At 36.8% G+C, this 23049-nt stretch overlaps 1 protein-coding gene across 3 annotated transcripts in view; it reads left to right on the top strand.

Annotated features, from left to right (window-relative positions):
* The first annotated feature begins 282 nt into the window (after positions 1-282).
* Positions 283-23049, top strand: part of SSBP2 (single stranded DNA binding protein 2) — a 294633-nt gene continuing 271866 nt past the window's right edge. For all 3 annotated transcript variants that reach the window (XM_068533619.1, XM_068533613.1, XM_068533601.1), the window contains exon 1: positions 283-412. In XM_068533619.1, coding sequence (XP_068389720.1) covers positions 351-412 — 62 coding nt within the window. In that variant the 5' untranslated portion in view covers positions 283-350. The remainder of the gene's footprint in view (positions 413-23049) is intronic.

Below are 23049 nucleotides of genomic sequence, written 5' to 3'. Positions count from 1 at the left end.
AGCAGTTTCTAATTCCCCCCTTGCGCCGGGGTTCGGAGGGGGGAGGGGGGTAGAAGAGCGGGTGGAGGGAGGAGATCGGAGAGGGAAGGAGGGAGGGAACCCGGGAGGGAGGGAAGGAGGGAGGAGACTGCCGCTTAGGCTGTAGCCGCCGCCGCGCGCTTCGGCAGGCCGGAGGGAGGGGGGAGGCCTGTCAGTCTCATGCGTTGCCTGGGCGAAGGGGGCGGAGCTTTGGCGTGGGGCGGCCAATAGTGGGGGTAGCTGCGTGGGTCGCCATGGGGACGGGGCTGTTCCCGGGGAGGCTGTGATGGGTTGACAGGTGCGTGACAGTGGGAGCTGCTCTCGGCACAAGCATGTACGGCAAAGGCAAGAGTAACAGCAGCGCCGTCCCGTCCGACAGCCAGGCCCGGGAGAAGTAAGTGTCTCCGCTTCTCACCCACCTCCGCCTTCACACGCGCGCACACACACACACGCACGCACTCGCACACTCTCTCGGAGACACACAGACACTCTCCGCCCGGGGAGAGCCTGGGGTGGGCTGGCAGGGGGAGGGGTACGCGAGGTGGGGAATGCGGTGCGGGGAGCGGCTGTTTCCCAGGAGGGGCTCGCGCGGGGCGGGCGGCCCTGGGGTCTGGCGGCGGGAGGGAGCGAGTGTATCGGGGGGCGGCGGCGGTGCTGGTGGTGGGGATGGAAACTTGTTTGGGTGATTGAGGGAAATAACCCGCGGGTTCACCTCCTCACAAAGTAACTTTAGAGCTGGGGTCCGGGGCTGCGGGGAGCGGAGAGACTACGTGGGTCGCGGGTAGGGGGAGAAAGGGCAGCTGCGTGGAGGAGGGCAAGCGGAGGGAATGTGGGTGTTTGGCGGGGAGGGCAGCGCGAGCGGCCGGCAGCGCGAGGGGCGCCGCGGCGGGGGCTCGGGTGCCGGGACTCGGGGCCGGGTGCGCCGAGCAAGGCGAGGGCGGCGGTGCCGGGCGCGCGGCGGGCGGAAGCCGGGCGCGGAGCGGCCGAGCGGGGCCCCGCCGGGCGCGGAGACGCGCGTGGGGCGCGGAGGGCGTGTGCGGCCGTGGGTCGGGTGGGCGTCGGGGCTTTCTCCGGCCGGCGGAGGGACGCGGCATTCTCATCCCCGCGCGCCTCGCGGAGCCCGGGCAGGGGGCGCCAGGGGCGCCGCTGAAGTTTGGGAGTCTAAGACCGAGTTCCCTGTGAGGAAAAGTGTGCTGGCGAGAAGCGGGATCTGCTGGGGTAGGCTGGCGTTTCTGCCGCTCTCAGGCGACCCGACTCCGCGGCGGCCGGGGCTGGAGAACTTTTTTTGGAGACTTGCAACCTCTCAAACGTCTGGGGGCCTCGGCGGCCCGGGCGGCGGGCGGGGCGGGGGTCGCGGGGCGCGGAGGGGTAGCCGTGGGAGCCGCGACGCCCGGCGCGAGGAGGGCTGTCTGCGGTGGGGAGGGGGCAGTGGTCCGAACGGGGACTTGCGGGAAGGGTAGAAGCGTGGATGCGGGGAGGAGTTAGTTGTTTGGTCGGGGTGGCGGGGAGATACAGGTGTTAACTTCGGTGGGAGCCCAGAGGAGGCTGGCGAGAAAAGAGCCCCTCCCGGCCGGGGATGCCACCGTCACGGCAAGCTGCGAAGCAGGGTTGTTTGCTGCTATTCTTATGTACTTGTAACTGTGATTTGCTTGTTACTAACAATGAGAGCGAATAGTGACTGTGACCACTAAGGAAGAACCCCTCTTTTCTGTACAGCAGATCTAACAGTGATTCCCAGTAACCACCTCCACTCTGAGGGTGAAGTGTATCCTTGTCATTGGACGCGCTCTGCCTTTCCTAGGGGTTCAGACTGGGAAAAAGTCTGAGAGCATCTCTCAAAAGCTGCTTTAGTTACCTTGCGCGCGGAAATAGCTGCGTAAATAAAAACCGAACGTGCAAACTACCGAGTTTCCCTCCTAGCTGGCAGTTAGTAGTCGTCTCCTGAAAGTTTCTTGTGCCCTAGGGATGGGAACATTTCCTAATCTTCGTGCTGGCAGCAACACACATAATTCCTGTAGGATTTAGGGGAGGCAGGCCTTGATGTGGCAAAACAAAAAAAATTAACGGAGAGGTACTTTTTTTCCCCACCCCCCCCAGAGGTATTTTCTGAGTTATATTCAGGATCTTGTTGCTGTGACAAGGAGTATGTAAAAGGCTTAGCATTATAGCTTGCTTAAGAAACAGCAAGTTACTGGAATTGAAGTTTTGAAATAGCCTAATCTGTGTGCATTTACTATTTGGTTGCAATATATCTGAGAAAATAGAGACATTTAGGGAAGATGTTTTAATGATTTTTGGATTTAGAGTATTTGGATTTAGAGTATTTGGATTTCACATTTTTGGGAGTGAAGGAATTGAAATGTGTATTGAGGTATAATCTTATTTATTTGGGGAGTGGTTGAATTTGAGAATTAAAGTAATTTTGTATTTTACTTGAACTTCCAGGAATGGCTGAATTTAATCTATATTCTGATAACTTTGTAGAAAATTTTTTTAAGTATCTAATACAATAATGAGGAAGTTGAACCTGGTGTGTCTGTAGTCCTTTCTAGCTCTAATTCTGTGATATTGCCATTTTGCTGTCAAATCTACCAAACTGAACACCAAGTAACATCTACTCTTGTAGGCAAAGTGGTGACGGTTCTGCTAGATGGTGCTATTTGATTTAAATATATTTCTTCCATTCATTATAATTGGCAGCAGGAATCCTGGACTGGTTTGCCTTATGAACTAAATATAGGTGAAGAGGCCACTTTTGGAGAATTGACAATGACTGTTCTGGGTTAATTGTCGTTGCATTAATTTCTAGGTGAATGTTGCTTGAATCTAAGACAAACATTGAGATAGATTCTGTTTTATGGAATAGACTTAGTTTCATTTTGCTGGGAGAGTTGATCTGATCACTCATTTTTTCCCTTTAAGTGTACTTGGGACTTTAATGGCACTATTCTACAACAAACAACCTACTAAGTTCTGAAGATAGGAATCTTGAAGTTGTCTTTAAAATGGATGCCCCCCAGATTTACAAAAAAAAAATTTTTTTAAGGTGGCAGATTTTAAAAGGTACCTGAGTGAAGACAAATGCTCTGTTAGTAAGCAAATCAGAATTGTACTGGCCTTAAAAGTCACAGAAATGTTTTTTAGTAATGAATATGTAAATATTTATTTTACTCTAATAAAAACATTCTGAAAACTGAGTCATTATTAAAAATAATGGCATGCACATAAAATAAAAATATTGGTTTTATAATCTATCACGAAATGTATTTTCCAATGAGTTCATAGTAAATAGCAGACAGACCCTTACCTATATTATATCTTTGCTTTCTCTTTTGTTAAGAAGTCATTATATGGAATACTTCAAATTAATTTGTAGGTTTTACACAGGTTCTATATTTTCACTATACAGTTCTGCACATAAAAATGGCTGAAGTCAGGTTAATTACTGATTTTGTTGTTTTAAAAGCCAGACAGATCAAGTCTATACAAAAGTTTGGATTAGGTTTAATTATAGAGAGAGTGATTGAAAACCCTTGGAGGGAGGAAGGATGTTTGTGTAGAAATTTAAATTCTGATCCTGTTAGGTCATTTACCCCTTTAGCAGGTTTTCTTTGTAACACTGCACTGCAATCCCAATTGCAGTTAAGTAACTGTGGAATTGGTTGTTTAATGTCTGTCTTCCTCTAAAATGTAAGTTTCTTGAGGGCAAGGGATAATGCATCTAATTTCTTCTCTGAGGTATCCTTGACATTAAGAATAGTGTCTTCAAATGTCAAAAGCACCAAATAGTGTTGAATAAATGAAGATGTTAGACTCAAGGGTATTTTTTCAGTGTGAAATTTGTTTTTCAATGACCTCCAAAATAAGAACTTTGGAAGTTTGAGTTCCATATTCTCTAGCCTAGGTGTATTTCAAAAATAACCTATAACAACAAAACAGTAATCATTATTTATTTGTCATTCTATGTGTCAGTCACTGTGTTCAGCACTTTATATATATTTTCTCTAATTCTCCCAACAATTCTGCAAGGTATTGATTTTTTTTTTTTTTCTCCATTAAAGAAATAAGAAAACTCTGACTAGTTAAGTAGCTTTGCCCAGGGATACACTACTAGCTGAATTTCTAACAAAGATATCTCTGCCTAAAACCTGTAGTGGAAGATGAAAGATACATTTTTTTTCACTATCACAGACTGCTTTCTTGATTTAGGGTAGAATGCTACAGATTTAGGGAACAGCATTACATAATCAGGTATAACAGACTGTAAAGATTGATCAGATATGCAGTTTTAACCATTGGTGCACCTTATGCTTATACACTCCATTTTAACAGATTACAGATATGTGTGTGGTGTGGGGAAGACAAACTTCAGGAGGGAAAGTTGGAAGCCTAAAATAATGGAGAAGCCTTGTTTCTTGAGATTTTTCCTTCCGGAAATTTGTTTTATCACTTAAGTTTTGAAATTAGACATTGTAGTTGTGAACAATTTCTGTATGAAATGTTGCTGAACTTTAAGCTACTCTGTATGCCACACTGCCACAGAAAGATTAACTCGCACCTGCAAATAGATGAGTTGTGATACTGCTTTTTCTTAAACTAATTTCATCTTTAAAATTGTGTAATAGCACAGAAAGATGAATCTGCTGTAAAGCAACATTGAACATAAGGTACACATACTAAACAGTGATATTAAGTAAACTTGTCAGAAACTACAGAAATCTAACTGTGCATCTAACCTGGGGCTCTGAAAAGTAACTTTGGTTTTTAAACTATGAAAACAACATATACTCATTTTTAAGTGGTTAAAGTCTAAAGATCATTTAAATGCTACTCCATATAGATTATCATGCTTATACATGAAATAGAATTTAGTCAAATAAATTCTGGTCATTTAGGAAAAACAGTAAGTAAATACTACTCCATATAAAAGAGAGTTTGTAAGGATTAGTATCTACCAGCATTTTTATTATTTTATTATTAAGTTGCCCCCCTAAAAATGATAAACTTTTCTTCTTCCTTCCTTCCTTTCTGAAGGAAATAAAGTTAAGACAAGTGAAGTAATACAAATCTCTTCAGAAACTTGATTGCATTAATGCAGTTAATGCAATTCAAGATTTCTAAAACTAATGAAGGAATATCTTTATGGGCATGAAATTTTCTATAAGATATTAAATTGACTCTTCCCTTCCCAATCCCCAGGATATTTCCTCCAAAATACTTGTATCTAATATGTCATCTTAGCTATGGGAGCTTTTCTTTTGATTGATCTCTTTTCCATTATTTTAGAAGTATCCAAAAAATGATTTTTTGAAGGAACAAACCTGAAGAAAAAAAGCGCAAGATGTTGAGAGTTAAATTTTAGTATTGTTTATCTACAGGTTTATTACTCTTAGAAATAGTATTAGTGTATTTTGAAATGTATTTTTGAAATGTATTTTTTCAGAGCTATGAAAGAAAAAAAATGGAAAGGTTTATTCCCACACTTTAGAGCCAGTTTGCCATATAAAACCAATTCAGGATGAAAAAAAAAGCATCAAGTTTTAGTTGCTTTGCATTAGAGAAGTAAATGTGTCTTACATCTTCAATTACTACTAGAAAATAGAATTATTTTGTTTTAAAATTGAAACATACCCTGTGGGTGGGGGTTGGAATACCTAGGTTGCCATTTATTAACACTTCACCCCAATAGTTTATAGAGTTAGAAGTAAAATTTGGGAAAAAAAGATTTTGAATTTAGAATGTTCTCTCTTCCATAGAGATCACAACTGTTACATTAATATTGGGACATAAGATTGAGGATTAATGTACTGGATTTAAAAGACATGAAACTACTTCTTGGAATGTATAATTTAAAATATGTATTGAAAATAATTATAATTTTATTTTGGAATATGTGGGGATATTCTCTACTATTGTGCGTACATTATTGCTTTGACATTGGTATGGGAATGATATAAAATATTTTACTAGTGACACTGTTGCTTAGTAGTATGTGAGCCTCTGTAAACATGCTAAAATATTAATTTTATTAATAACATTGTTTCTCAAAGGAGGGCCTTAAAATAGCATTAGAACAATAGAATAAGATATATTTGTTAAAATCTGAAAAGAGTTTGGGATAAAAAAAATAAGTGGTTATATTTAGATTTTAAACTTTGCTTATCAGATTTCATATATATTTTACATATGTAATATCTATTAATGTGAGGTTTTGTTAACATATGTATACGACTAGACTTCACATGACTTATGACTTGCACTGTGAGAGTTATTTGATTACTGTACCAAAACCCCATGTATACTATAAAGAGTGATCTGAAGGATGGTCTACCAAGATTTATATGCTACTTGTTTTCAGTAGTGTTAGAGAAATAGTAGAGGCTATTCTTCCCTGAACTGTGTATCTTAGTCACTGTGTGAGATGTTGAAAAACAGGCAGAAAATGTTCTATCCAGGGAAGAATAGAGTTTTTCCAGATAACTTTTAATAACCCTACAAGTTGCTCGAATTTATGGTTGGTCATAATGAGTAACTGGTAATTTTTGTCACAGAAGGTTGATAGTTAAAGATTTTTGAAAAGTGGAACTAATAATGTTTTTGTAACATTAACAGAACCAGAAATTTATCTGGGCTCATAAGAGCCTGGGCATTTCCAATGCAGTGAAGGATTTAATATTTGTTCTTTGTTCATCTTTAAAAGAGACAATTTAGTTGGTGTCACTTCTTTAGTAATGATAAAACTACCCTCATATTTCACTTTAAGAATTTTGATTATTCTATTTCATGTAGGGCCCATACAGTTTTCCGACAGTAATGAGCCATCATAACATTTTAAATCGCAATTCAGCTGGAGTGAGCTTGAACCAATGACCTAGCAATTTCTTATTTTTGATCTTCTGTATTAATTTTGCTTCATGGCATATCAAACAAGTAGTTGAGCACAGAAAAAATTGTAGAAACTGAAGTATAACACTTCATTTTTCTTTCTTTTTTAAAAGAATTTTAAAATAACTATGTATAATATAGTTTTAGTTACTAAAGTATTTTAAATTTTTAATTGGTATAATCTAAGCTATATTAAAATACTGATGAAATATTTGTGAAGGTAAGTAGATGAAAATTTTTATGAGGCTCTGTCCGTGTCTAAGTTAAGGAAGGAGTTGATGCCAAAAACAGGGTCTCACCTGAAATTAATGATTATTTTTCTTCAGTGATCTGATATTTGCCTTGATTCTTCTTTTTACCTACTTCAAACTTGAGAAAAAAACCAAAAGCTTCTTTACTGATGGAAGAAAGCGAGGTAAATGAATTATTTTATTAAAAATGATTTTATTTAAACAGGATTAAAATGAATGTTTTCTGTAAAATAACAAAATCCTAAATACTACATAAAGAGCTTGTGGAGTTTTGTCATAGTAAGTTTAATGTTTAATAGTAACAATAACGGCAAATACTGTTGTTTGAGTATTTTGTTTCTGTTTGGCACTTTACTTGCATTGTCTCATTTAATCCCCTCAAGAATCCACTAGACTGTAGGTACTATTTTCTGTTAATGTTACAGAAGAAACAGAGGCTTAAGAGTTTATTGTGCTTTTGGGGGCAGGTAACAAAACAGGAGATAGAAAATGGCTTAATTGATCAGGGCTTAAAAATCTCACGTAACAGGATGTCTGGAAGGAGGTAGTTTCAGAGTTAATTCAGGGAATCAAGAACACCAAGAGATCAGCTTCTCTGCCATCGTCATGGTTTCCCTCTCATGAATGCAGCATCCCTGCATCAGGTTCCCAGTATCACTTCGTCACACAACCAAGTATGAAGGCAGGAAAAAGGGCAAGGTTTTTCCTTTATGTCTCATTAATCAGAGAGAAAACCTTTTCTGGAGGTGCTTAGCAGATATCTTCTTATGCCTTATTGAAGAAAACTGTAAAATTCCCTCTCCTAAACCAGTTACTGGCAAAGGTAATGGGATTACCATAATTGGCTTAAATCAGTCATCCTGTGGGCTGGAAACATTTCTCCTTTGTACCTGACTACCTAAACAGAACTGGAGGTCTTTGGCAAGGAAGATGTATCTTGAGGATATGGAGAGAATAAAGTGGGTCCCTGCCTTATGGAACTTGCTTTCAAGTTTGAAGGAGAAACATATAATAATAAACAAGTAAATAAATATAGTAGGCAATTGCAGGTAGTCATAAGTGCTAAAAAATAATAAAGTAGTGTGGTGTAATATAGAGAGTGACTGGGAGGCTACATTAGATTGGGTGGTCAGGGAAAGGTTCCTGGAGGATACGTTTAAGCAGAAACCTGAGTAATATTGAAAGAATCAGTCATGAGAAGATTCGGGGTTTAGAGCATTTTAGACAGGTCTAAACTGCCATTGAGGTAACCTCTCAGCATCGGCATAATTGCTCAAGGATATGTAAAATATGAGTCAGAATTGGGATGAAGCTGTGCTTTCTAGAGCCTGGTTTTGGTTTTTATTGAGGAATTGGGTGGTGGGTTTAGTTTATCTGGGTTTTCCTAAATAATAAGGTTGCCTATCTCTTGTCTTCTAAACCCTAGGGATATAGTTGTTCCTAATGAGGAGAGTGGAACATATGGCCTTTATAATAATGTTGATGGTAGAAATAGCTAAGATTTCTTAAACACTTAAAGCCTGTTGGGTTGACAAAGGATGGTACAACTGGCTAATTATTTCTCATAAATTTCCCAGATTGGATTAGACCCCCTTACTCTGTGCTTCATAGCAACCTCTACTTTTCCTTTTTCACGTCTGTCACAAATTTATGGATTATTTGTGTGATGTTTTGTTTAATGTCTCATCTTCTGGTTAGATTGGAAGTTCCCTGATGAGAGGAACCATGGTTGTCTTCACCAGTGTAGTCTCACTGCTTAGCACAGTGCTTAGAGTTCTGATTAGATATTTGTGGAATAAATGGATCAAGGATGTAACCTGTTATAAATATATCACAACAGGATATCACTATATCTAGCTCATTTTCTCCCCAAATATTTCTAATATTTGGTATCAGGATTAATATGTAATTCCTAAAGAAGAGTTTTCTATAATATAGGCATTTAGTAGTATTGTCTGTGGCTTTCAGGACTACAGGAGAGTACCTAGTTGTATTAGTATGAAATATGTGTATATTTTTAATATGAATTTTTGATAGAATAATCTTTTTTTGTGTTTCAGCAAATTTAATAATAAAAATGGAATCATACTTTAGAGTTTCAAGGTATTTTAATATGCTTTATTTAAATCTCTCGATAATTCTGTGAGGTAGGTGATAATTCCCATTGACTGTAGAGATTTGTACATGGAAATTGACTTACCCAACTAGGGTAATACAGATAATATGTGGCAGAGCTTAGTCATATTTAGATTTTTTTGGTTCCAAGGTTAGTGTTTCTTTCATTATACTACAGCTGCCTCTTTTACAATAAGAGATTCATACATATTTTAAGAAGGCTTAGGTATGGATTTGATGCAACAGAGAATCATGGACTAGAAGACAGTTAAAAGTTTATGTCAATACTTGAATGAAGATTTAGGCTAATTCTGGTTGATGAACTCTGTTCTTTTGCCAATTAGCTTCAATTTGGAGAGTTGGGGTAGTGGTTTTTTCCTTTTGTGCCTCTCTCCAATAAGGGAGAGAAAGTTTTTTGATACGGATTATTGATAGAACATTGGTTTCTTTGTTTTTGTTTTTATGGTGGTGAACTATGTATAACATAAAATTTACCATTTTAACCATTTTTAGGTGTACATTTCAGTGGCATTAAGCACATTCACATTGTTATGCAACCATCACCACCATCCCTCTCTAGAACTTTTTCATCTTCCCAAACTGAAACACTGTACCCATTAAATAATAACTCCCTGTTTCCCCTTTCCCCCAGCCCCTCCACCATTCTATTTTCTGTAACAATGAATTTGACTCTTCTAGATACTTTGTATAAGTGTAATTATGCAGTATTTGTCTTTTTTGTGTCTGGCTTTTTTTCTTGCTTAATCACTTCAGCAACTTCATAAAGTTGATATAAGCCCCATTTTACATAGGGGGGAAACTGAGTCTCAGTGAGGTTATATACCTTGTCCAAGGCCATGTAGTAAATTGCATAGTAGGGATTCAAACCCAGGTTTCTGACTCTACTACCCATTTTAGACATCTTGCCTCACTGTGTTTCATTGCTTCGTATGGGAAAAAAATAATGGGAGTTGTGAGGGTGTTGAGAGGGAGGGGACTGCGTGGATAGTTCTCTTTACACATATCTACCATTTTTACTTGGGGTTGGATGCACTCGAAGAGAGAGGTTAAGGAAAAAGGTTAAAGAAAACATTTTACAGTTGCTAAGAAGGTGGGCAGAATTACAGCTACCCAAAGTGTTCCACAAATAGCTCCAAATTCTTTAGCTGGTATCTGAGATTTAGCAACTTGGATGTAATGCTTGTCAGAGAGGAAGATGCCAGTTAAGAGCTCAGGTTATAATTTCAGGTGGAGCTGTTTCTCCATTCTTCTTTCTGTATCTAGAGGCAAAGTAATCTGGCATAAATTACTTTACTTGGTAAATTTTAGAGGCAGAAATAAATAGAAGAATATGTAATGTGTAGAAAAAATACTCTCTCTAATTATGAGTTTATTCTACTTCTCTCTTCCAACCAGCATATGGCCTATTGGTTTTTTTGTTTGTTTTTGGACTAGGGCATCTGGAAAGTTCCATGTGGTCCAGGAGCAATAGTACAACCATATTGAATCTATTACACAGTCATTTCTGTAGTACTGACTATTAGAAAAAATAGAAACAATTCCTTTGTTTCATTTTTTTACAGTGTGATGCGCTGTCATTTATAATTGGATTAAAATTATGATTATACTTTATCAGTGCATTTAAGCAATAGCTATTATTAGGAAGCTATTAAAGGTGTTTCAATAAGCATTTTTTCCCCTGAATTAACCTGAGAGACTGATATTATTCTTTCATTTAGAAATATTGTAATGAAAAAAACTTCAGTGAGGTTTTTTTTTTTTTACCATAAAATGCATTACATTTACATAAAATATATACATTTACACAATATACATATGTGTATGTATATACTAGGAATAGTTTTCAGGTAGAAGTTCATTTTGGGAAATGACTTACTAATTCATTTTTAATTCAGATTGGTACTGGTCAGTTTTGTGAGTTGGACTTACAGATTCAGGGCCAAAAAGATTAGAGTATAGGCAAGTTTTTACTAAAACATTAAATGATGTTTCCATTTCCAATCTTTGTGATTTTTTTCCAACCAGCACCTTGGATTTTTACTGACTATGGTAGGCTAAATAAGGGTGACTCAAAGATGTCCACATCCTAACCCTTAGAACCTGTGAATACGTTACCTAGTACAATGAACTCTGCAGACATGACTTAAGTTCAGGATCTTGGATGAAGGATCTTGATATGGGTTACTTCCTATCTAGCTTATCTGCATGAGCTCAGTGTAATCATAATTACAAGAGAGAGACAAGAGTTTCAGAGTCAGGCAAAGGCCATGTGGTGACAGAAGCAGAGAAAGAGATGGGAAGATCTGGTTTTGGAAGATGCTGCTGGTTTTGAAGATGAAGGATGGGACCATGAGCCAAGGAATGCTGGCATCCTTACCAAGCTAGAAAAGGCAAACAAATGGATTCTAGAGCCTCCAGAAGAAACAGAGCCCTCCCAACACCTTGATTTTAGTACTTCTGACCTCCAGTGCTATAAGATGATAAATTTATGTTGTTTCAAGCCATTAAATTTGTAGGAGTTTGTTACAGTAGCAGTAGGAAACTAATACACAGAATTTTTTCACCTCAGAAGAATCTACCTTGACCATACCAAGCTGGCAATACCAAGCTATGTCTAGGGTGAAGCTCAGACAGTTTTTCTGGTTTTGGATTGAGAAATACTTAATATAAAACTTGGGTTTTTGTTTTGTTTTCCAGCTTTTGAGATATTATTGACATACAACATATATAAGTTTAAGGTTTATATTGTGATTATTGGATATGTGTATATATTACAAAATGATTATCACAATAAAGTTAGTTACCACCAAAAAAATGATGCTCTTCTGTAAGATGGGGATATCATTAACAATAGCCCAAGATATAGCAATCACTGGCAAAGATGCTGCTAGTTAGTAAAATGTCTCTGTGTTTGTATTAGATCCCCAGTAGGATAGCTACCTTAAAAGAATAATCAAAGAGAGTTTAATGAGGTATGTGCATGATTAAAACCCACTGGGGATAGAGGAGCAAGAGAAGCTTTTTACCCCTCTTAGGTCTGAGAGGAAAAGAGAGAGAGCAGTTACCAGAATCTGATGAACACCATGGTCATTGTAGAAAAGCTACTCTCCTGGAGCTGTGGTTTTATGATGGGGACCACAGCTACGGTCAGACCCACTGTAAACAGAGGCTGGAGGCCTGGCAGGGAGGGGATCTTCTTTCTTCTCCTGCCCTCTGATCAGCTGATGCCTCCTTTCTGTAGAGCCCAACCGGGAGCCATAGGGTAAGGGACCTGAGGTGATATACTCTGTAGAGATCAGCCTTCCTGGTCACAGCAGGGCAGAAAGGCAGGGCCAATGGAGAATACCCAGGACAGTGTTCAAGTTTTTATGCATTTGAAATAAGTCTTCCAGTTCTTTGTATAGAATGGCCTGAGAAAATAGAGCTTTTTGAAAAGTTGGGTTTGGTCAAAATAGCACTTAAAATTAGTGTTTTTTTTTTAATACATCTTTATTGGAGTATAATTGCTTTACAATGTCGTGTTAGTTTCTGCTGTACAACAAAGTGAATCATCTATATGCGTACATATATCCCCATATCCCTTCCTTCTTGAGCCTCCCTCCCACCCCCCCATCCCACCCCTCTAGTTTGTCACAAAGCACCGAGCTGATCTCCCTGTGCTATGTGGCTGCTTCCCACTGGCTATCTATTTTACATTTGGTAGTGTATATATGTCAGTGCTACTCTCTCACTTCGTCCCAGCCTCCCCTCTCCACCGCCCCCGTCCTCAAGTCTGTTCTCAGCATCTGCATCTTTATTCCTGCCCTACCACTAGGTTCATCAGTACCATTTTTCTAGATTCCATATGTATGCGTTAACATACGGTATTTGTTTTTCTCTTTCTGACTTATTTCACTCTGTATGGCAGACTCTAGGTCCATCCACCTCACTACAGATAACTCAATTTCATTCCTCTTTATGGCTGAGTAATATTCCATTGTATACATGTGCCACATCTTCTTTATCCATTCGTCTGTCGATGGGCATTTAGGTTGTTTCCATGTCCTAGCACTTAAAATTAGTTTTTAAAACCTGTTTAACTACTTTATGGTACTATAAATTTGTATACATTTTATGAGGTGGGGATAATAGTCCTTCTGCTTTCTGCTCTCATTTCTTATTCATTTAAGAAATGCTAACTGTCTCTGATATGTCAGCCTCTGTTGAGCCTTCTTCAGTCAGATCTGAATAACACAGTAGTCTCTGCCCACTAGGACTCACTGCCCAGAGGAGGGTCACTACCAGTGATCACCACTCTGGGTAACACACCGTATAATGGGTATGCAGAGGGTGCTGTGGGAATTCTGAAAAAGGGCATTGAATCCAGCCACTGCCCTGTCGGTAGAGAAGTTTACAAAATATGTTGTTAATTATCATTTGTAAAATACTAATTTCTTATCATTTAGTTATTTAAAAGTATATTTGAATTTAAAAAATTTAAAGTATAAGAATTAGTTCTATATAACATATCATTAATAGCATATTTGCCTTTTACATAAATCTCATGACTGTTTCATTAGAGCTTTGAAATGTAACTGACAGGTTTAAGATTGTTATTTATTTTTTGTTACATAGTTATAAAACATACAATAAATTAAGGTTTGTCAATATATATTTAATATAGTTGCAACATCCAACATGAAATGAATTAACTAAAGTTTACAACCATTGCTGTTCTAAGCAAAATTCTTAAGTACTTTCATTTGATCATTAATTTAGCATGCTTATATTCATTTAAAATCAACAGTGAGGAGCATATGTAGGTCAATTTGATTTTTCTCTTGGGAACTTGAATAAAATGGCATTTATTTGAAAAATCTTCCAGTAAGGGCAACTGGCTTAAGAGGGTAGCATATCATCTTTAAATGTTTTCCTTATAAATACTTCTTAAATATAGAAAAATCTTTCTGTTTAATAGATTTATGAGACTTTCTAAGTCCATTTCCTTTGCTGGTTGGTTGTCTATATGGTGTATACTGTGAATTTGTTGATGTTATGGATATACTGCTCATCTATTTTGTTTGTCCCCTTGGCAAGGCTAGGAACTTTGAAATGTATAAGAATTGTGCATGTGTTATAGTAGCCTGCTGTCATTTAGAGTAAAGTAGAGGGAGGGAGATATTTTCGTCAAATTGCAAATGGAAACCAAGATGAAAAATATCTTATTTTAGGTTTACCAGCCCTTTAAAGTATTAAAGATTGCGTAGAGATATTTTGCTTTGTTTTCTGTTTTACCACAGTTTTTCTTATTGTTAATATATAAGTAATACAACAAATTAAACAATGACCTTTTCATCCATATGGTTAAAAAATTATAAAAGGCAAAGAATCAGGTACAGGTTGGTGTTACTTTGACGCATCACCTACCAATTCATTTAAGTAGCTTTAATTAAAATAAAGGGTCTTAACTCTCTATTCTAATCAGACAATATCATCCTTTTGTCCATTTCGTTTAAATGAATGGGTATTTATGATACAACATGCACATTTCTGATGGTGTCTGTAGTTAAACATTTGCTTTTTTTTCAGATAATTGCAAGACTGATGATGTTTAAAATTTTTCGGACTTCCTTTGCAGGGCTCAGAGAACAAGTTTCGCGTCTTTTTAAATGCGTAGAAATTCAACTAGTTGAAATAAGTACTACTTAGTATTCAAGGCCCTATTTAGACAAAAATAGCCACTGTGACAGGCTTATGGGAGATCTTTCAGTTTGCTAAATTATATTGCTACCGGTAAATACTGTCCAGTGTATGATGTTTGGTCAGATCAGGGTAAGTTATATAGAAAGAAAAAAGAAATCATTAAAATCTAGGGTTAATAATTTCTTACATTTCCTAATAGATATGATCTATCAGCAAAGTTGGAGGACTATAAAGGACAATACTTGAGACTTTGATTTTGAGTAATCCAATTTAGGTAGATTATAATAAATTCATATTATGTGAAACATATCACTTAGTGCAAATACTTCAGTTTTAAGTCTAAAGAGCTTCCACCTGTGTGGCTATAATGGGGGTTTCTGATCCTTCTCTTTCAGCTGTTGACGTGTGATGAGAATCCCTACAATTGTAATTACTATAACTAAGGGAGACTCATTTTTGTAATGCTTGAAAAGTCGTGGGAGCCCTCTCTATTTCTTCTGTTTGTTTATTACTGTAAGACTAGTTCTCTTCTCTGGCTGACTTCCAAGTTATATTTTCCATTCAGTGGAATCCTGAGATTACTGGGGCCTTCATATTTTTTTCTGTTGATGACTGATAGTATTTGATCTTGCTGATTGACATTAAAATGAGCGTAATAAGACCTTTATAATTGGGGGATTCTGGGCATATTTATTTTGTCTTTGACAAAGAAGGCTACAGTTTTAACAATCAATTAAAATATTTCAGAAATTTAAATCTTTTGAAATTATCCAAGCTGGAGGATCTTAAAATTTAGAATTACTTTCTCAGACCTCTTTCCTTCCAATAATGAGAGGAATTATTCATTTAAAATTTATGAAGGTAGAAGTTGAATGTTTCTTGAATGTGCTGTTTTTCTAATTGTCTAAAAAGTTAAGATATCACTTAATCAGCAATGGATCAGGCTACTAAAATAGCTAAGGAGTGGTGGGAGTGGGTTGTGGAGTGTCTTTTTTTTTTTTTAATGTTTAATAGAAAGAGCATAAGATACTCTATTGTACAATAGTGATAGTTGCATCTGTACAAAACTCAGTTTCTCCTGTAGTCAAGATTTCTTTCTTCTGTGTGAACCACTCAAAGTAACCAAACTGCAAAGCTTTATACCACATATAAAAGCAGCATTCAGACTGCTTGTTTTCCTCTTACTTATTTGCATATGTAATTTATTGTATCTCTAAAAAGGGAAGTTCTTATAAAAAGCAACAAAACAGGAAAAACAAGCAAATAGTCATTTCTTCTGGTAGATATGATTCAGAGCTTAGTTTAAAAAATTAAGTTTTAGAGATTCCATTTAATCTTGTTAGAATTTTGATAGGAAGTTGAACATGTAAAAGCAAAACTATTTTATTTAAAACATTTAAAACGTTGTTTACAAGATGTTAAAAGTAAATTTACAGAGTGCATTGACGTTACTCTTATTGCATGTCTTGCAGTCTAGGCTGTAAATTATTATTACTTTGTTCCATAAAGACCAGTAATTTTTAATATATGTTTACGTTGAAGTATTTATCCACACTATGGATCATGGATTACCACTTTATTTTGAAAAAAGGGAATGATAGTTTCCATATTTAGAAACTGAAAAAAAAGAATTAAGGAAAAAATTGAAGAACCAGATGCTTTAACATCATATGCCATTCATTTTTGCATACTTAATTTCTGAAGTAAATTTACATGATGGTTCTGATTGAGTAGGTTCTTTTACTTTTGATGTAGCATTTTTAAGGATTACTATAAAGATTTTCTAATTCACGTAAGTGAACGTTATCAGAGATAACCTTGATTTGACATAAGACATCAAATCAACGCCCATCTTTTGAAGCCAATTTTAAGGCCTTGAAATCTAATGCTCCAATGCATTACAGTGTTAAAAAGCCAAAAGATTTTGTTCTCCTGACATGATAATTGAAATAAAGATAGAACTTTTCATTCCTCCATTTAAGTTAACTTTATAATACAAGAAAGTTCGATTTTGGGTTTTATCTTATCACCTTCTCAAGTTATGCAGAACCAACAGGGAGAAGAGAAGCAAAGTTTTGGGTGTTATCCCTCCCAAGTAATCTATAAATAAATGGTTCATTGTTCTTATGGAAAAGGAAAAGGATTTCTTTTAACTTGGATGATGATCTCTTCTATAGATGTGTTGAAATCTGGAAATGAAAAAAAAATCATATTAATTGAACTCTATTTGGATAAAGTAGTTGATTTTCTATTTTTTAAGGTTCTTTACTGGAATGGTTACTGGAACACTTGAAATGGATAAGCATTTTTGCCTGAAGCTTACTTAGGCAGCCAGGAAATCTTTCTCCCTTACTTGGCATAAGTAAAGATACTTTTCCATAGGATATTGCCAAAGATTCATTTGGCTTGGCAGTCACATGGATTTGTGATTACTTCTTGAGGGCAATAATTCTACTCCATGAAAATAGTAATCAGTTATTCTTTAAATCCATGGTCATCTAAACAAGATAAAGGGTTAATGTATAATTTCTTAATAAACTACTAACATTTGAATGACCTACAGAACACAGCATATTAAATTAGTGACTTCATTCATTATCTTGCAGTAACAATATGGTGGATGTTATACTCTTTTATAGACAAAGAATCTTGAGACAAAAGTAGTTAGAAACCTAAGGTCATACATTTTTAGTGTTTATAGAATCCATATTTGAACCCATTTTTTTCCAGTGAACATTTGTTTTTAAATGAGTATAGAGTTTCAGTTTTGCCAGATGAAAATTTGTGGAGATCTGTTTACAACAATGTGAATATACTTAACATTATTGATCAGAGGTCTGTTTACAACAGTGTGAATATACTTAACACTATTGACCTGTATGGTTAAAAATGGTTAAGATGATAAATTTTATGTTATGTGGTTTTTACTACAATAAAAATTCTATGAGAAGTGATTTTTGGGGGGATTTACTTATTAAATAAATTTTTAGTGAAGAATAACCGGAGGTAAGATGTTCATCATTTTGGTTCATTTCTTATCCAAAATGAATCTGCTGAAATTTTACCACTTAGGAGGAACCTCAGTTTCTACTTATATGTGGACTGAGATATAAAAAGTCTAGTTTTTTTTTATTAGCAGAAGGTTATATTTCTTTAAAAAATCTACTCAATGATGTAAAGTTAAAAGATAAGATATAAATCAGAGTTATGGAACCAGAGAATAAGTGTATTTCAGTTTGTCACTCTATATGAGAAGTCTACTTTTCAGTAGAGGTAAAACTCAAGTAAGCCTACAGATTTTTAGTTAGAGATATGTTTTTCACTATGTAAATTTTCTTTTAAAAATACAATTTCTTTTAAAAATAAAATAATTTCCTTTAAGCTTCTTTTAAAAATAAAATTTATTTTTAAAAGTACAACATCTCTGGGAATTCCCTGGCAGTCCAGTGGTTAGGACTTGGCGCTTTTACTGCTGAGGGCCCAGGTTCAATCCGTGGTTGGGAACTAAGATTCCACGAGCAGCATGGCGTGGCCAGAAAAAAAAAAAAAAAAACAATTAAAAAACAACCAGCCATTGGAAAAAGCCAGTGTTTTTCCTGGGTCTCTCATGTCTGTGAGAAATTTTATTTTATGCACCTATATTTTGTAAAATTGTTACTCTTTATTTTATCTTTTAGATTAAAAAGATTGATAACACGGGCCAATTGTTTAGAATTAGGTATTTTAAATTATGAGATTTAGTGTATTTATATATGTAACTATCTATTTGTTTTGACAGTAAGTGTAGAGGGTTGAGTTAATAATACTCCCCAGTTCATGGCATAGTATCATCTTTGGTCCATGTCAGGCGCCTCTACCGTTTAATTCACACTCATTATTCCTTCACTCATTCATTTATTCCTATCTGCTTCCATTGCCCATTTGTACAACCTCCAGCCATATAGGAAACAATTTAGGTCTATCTATCCTGCTGTGTATACATATATATATATATATATATATATATATATATATATATATACGTATACACACACACACACACACACACAAGGATAAATATAACCTAATTCAGTGATTTATAAAAAGTAAGTTTAACATGTTGAAAGCATTGAGAAATCTAAGAGAGTATATTATTTACTCTTTTAACTCACTGACTTTTTAAACTCAATAAATAGTTAAAAGATAAACTTCATTTTCCATTAAGCACCAAATTTAGTTGTTCTTTGCAATTGGCTATAGTACTGCATAGGGCCTCAAATGTAGTTGGGATTCAGTAAATGTGTTGATTCCATTTGATGCCACACTTACCAGTTTGTAAATTGGCTTGGTCGTTTGCAAAAGTTAATTCATTCTTGGGGACCTTAATATTTCAATATGACTTGGACATCAGCCAAACAACTAGAATTTATTTATTACAAAAGCAATAAGATATAGTTTTTTTCCTTTTTTAAAATATGTATATATTTTTGGCTGTGTTGGGTCTTTGTTGCTGTGCTTGGGGTTTCTCTAGTTGTGGAGAGCAGGAGCTACTCTTCGTTGCTGTGCGTGGGCTTCTCATTGCAGTGGCTTCTCTTGTTGCAGAGCATGGGCTCTAGGTGCCCGGGCTTCAGTAGTTGCAGCATGTGGGCTCAGTAGTTGCAGCACCCGGGCTCTAGGGCTCGCGGGCTTCAGTAGTTGTGGCTTGCGGGCTCTAGAGTGTGGGCTCAGTAGTTGTGGCACATGGGCTTCGTTGCTCCGCGGTGAGTGGGATCTTCCTGGACCAGGGATTGAACCTGTGTCCCCTGCATTGGCAGGCAGATTCTTAACCACTGCACCACCAGGGAAGTCCAAGATGTAGTTTCTAGTTTACAGTCAAGTTGGTGACGATGTTCCCCCCTCAATATTATTGCTTTTGATTCACTATTGTGTGTGGTAAGCATGTCAGGTTTATCTCCGTTTTAATGAGACTGAGGATGTTAAGTGGCTTGTACAAGGTTACTTTGCTATGAAGTCATTCTCAGGACAAGGACTGGAATCTTCTGATTCCTAGGCCAGTGTTCTTAATTGTATATCCATGTTTTCAAACTCTTTTCCAGAAGGGACTGAAGGAGGTGACATGGTATGAAATGAGGACCACACTATGGTATGAAATCAGGCCATCTTAGAGTAGCTCCAATATTAATGTTTTTAGATAGTGGAGTGAAAAGAAATGTTTTGTTTTTTAAAAAGTGCCATTCCTTTTAACAAAACTTAGAAAATCATTGCTGTGTATCATTGTTGCTGCTTTTGTTTCGGGATGAAAGCTCTAGGTCAAATTAGTCAGTGTTAAGTCCACAATAGAATGAGAAAAAAAGTGGAGATCACTTTGGGTAGTATGGACATTTTACCAATATTAATTTATCCAGTCCATGAGCATGGAATATCTTTGCATTTATTTGTGTCTTTAATTTTTTTATCAATGTCTTTCAGTGTAGAGATCTTTTACCTCCTTTGTTAAATTTATTCCTAAATATTTTATTCTTTTGATGCTATTATAAATGGGATTTAAAATTTTTTCTCTAATAGTTCATTGTTAGTATACAGAAATGATTTTTGTATATTGATTTTATATCCTGCAGCTTTACTGAATTGATAACTATTTATTGAATGAGTGAATGTTGAATAAATAATGAGTTATCAAGAGATGATTAATTTACATTCACTGTTCTCTGAGAAAAATCTTAAAGTATATACATTTGATGAATATTTCCATTAAAATGATTTTGTCTTAGTGCATAATAGTATATGGAGTAATGTAGCCATGACTTAAAGAATGTTGTACCAGCTTTGGTATGTGATTTCTTTAATACCCACAGCAACTTTGAGAAGTTAGTAGTATATCCCCACTTTATAGATGATGAAACAGACAGTTGACACTTGCTCAAAGCTAGTTAAGTGGTGAGATTTGAGCCTAGGTATTTCTGTGGCTGAAGTCAGCATGACTTTACTTTGCTGCTTCCTAAATTAATGCTTAAGTTGTCTGGAAAATTCACTTCTGATAAACACTTACCCTTCCCAATGATGCTGGATAAACGAGGTGTTACTATAATAGGTGCTAATTGAGTGGCTCAGAGAGTACGTGCAAAAGAAATTAAAGAAGGAAAAGGTGTGTGCTGAAGTCATGAGGGAAGCTTCTTGGAGTATCTGTGGAACCTCATTCAGTCAGTGCTACGAAAGTGTTCAGAACACTGGACCTTGCAGGATATATGGGATATGAGTAAATATATATCGAGGAGACGAGAGGTATTTCAGTTTGGAGAAAGTGCTTGGAGGCTTGGAGGTGTTGTGGGTATCTTGAAAGAAGTAAGGACTGGTGTGACTGGAAGAGAGGATTTAGAATGGAAAAAAAATAGGATATTTGTTGAAAGAGTGAATGAGGGTGATTGGGGGCAGTATATAGTCTATAAAGAATTTAATTTTTTTCTGTGGTTGTCAAGATCAGCGGCACTGTGGGATGAAGTAATATTTTAGGAAGTTGAATCTGGTAGCAGTGTGCAGGTTTTAAGTTAGAATAGTGCAGCATTGGTAGCACAGTGAGTAAGAGTGGCAGTTCTGGCCCTGGGCTTGAATTCCACCTCTTCTGTTTACTGGCTTACGAGCTTGGAATGTTACTTCACTTCTGTCCTTCAGTTTCGCCTCTGTGAAATGGGAATTGAACAGCAGTACCTTTTGCCCAATCCTGGAGATTCTGATTCAATGGGTCCAAGGTGTGGGCCGGGAATACCCCCTCCTCCCAAGTCAGATTTAGTTACCCCCTCCTCTGTGATCCTAGAGCACTTTGTATTTGCTTCATGTTTTCTTTCTTGACCTCAAGTGAAAAAAATTGAATTAAACTCCTCAGATAATGGCACACTGTCAGCTTTGGCAGGTACAAGGCTCCTCTCTTGTTGTATTTTATTTACAGTAATTCTCATTTATCCCCAATTTCGATTCTCATTCCCTGCCTCCAAAGACATCCATGCTAATGTTTTTGAATGTGTGTGCACATGGTGGTGTTTTATGAACATGTATGTTTTTCATTTATATAAATGGTATTCTGCTATAGGTCTGTTTTTTTTTTTTACTCAACACTCTAATAATGCCTTTTATGATAGAAAATTTCAAACATACAAATGGGGAGAGAAGAGTATAACACACTCCCATGTATCTGTCGTTCAGCATCAACAATGATAAAATCATAGCTAATCTTGCTTAATAAACATTTGTAACCTCTCCACAATTCCACCTCAGCAAGCTGTATTACTTCAAAGCAAATCTGAGAGTTTTTTTCTGTAAGTATTTCAGTGCTTAATACTTAAAAAAAAAGTATCCATTTGAATCTCTGTATATATATTTCATAACTTGAAACTTCTTCAGGTGTTTGAGTGAGTATGCATCTATGACAACTTACTTGTCTGGTCCTCTGGTGATGGTCACCTAGATTGCCTTGTCACTTCCAGCTACCCCAAACAACTCTGTGATTTCCATTTTCATACGTGTCTTCTTAAGGGCTTTTGGGAGAACTCTGATTTTCTAGGGTAAGATTTCTGGATCAGAGTATATACATTCTTCATTTCACTGAGTACGGCCAGCTGGCTTCCCAGAATGGCTGTACTTCTTCACACTCTATCCAGCAGTGCATGAGAGTTCCCTTTCCCTTCATTTCCACTGATGCTTTGTATTCCCACACATTATATTTTTGCTGGTCTGATATTTGTAAAGTGGTATATCATTACTTGAATTTTCCTTTCTCTGATTATCAGTGAGGTTGGTTATCTTTTCATGTACTTTTTATCCATTATCCTTAGAGTTTTCTGTTCTTGCTGTTTCTTTTGCCTGGAAAACTCTTTCTCCTTATTAGCTTGGCTCACTCACTTCATTCAGATCTCTGCTTAAATATCATACCCTTGACCATCTTATCTAAAGGAGTACTCTTCATCACCTTATGTCTTAGTTCTGTTTTATCTTTCTTCATAGTATTTATCACAACAAAACATAGTATATTAATTTTATTCTGTATTTATTTATTTCTGCTCAAGTTCCTTGAAGCCAGGTGTCTTATCTATGTTGTACACACCTG

This window comes from Eschrichtius robustus, chromosome 2 (genome assembly GCF_028021215.1).
Source record: "Eschrichtius robustus isolate mEscRob2 chromosome 2, mEscRob2.pri, whole genome shotgun sequence".
NCBI classification, from domain to species: Eukaryota; Metazoa; Chordata; class Mammalia; order Artiodactyla; family Eschrichtiidae; genus Eschrichtius; species Eschrichtius robustus.
This window is presented reverse-complemented; position numbering and strand designations above follow the sequence as displayed.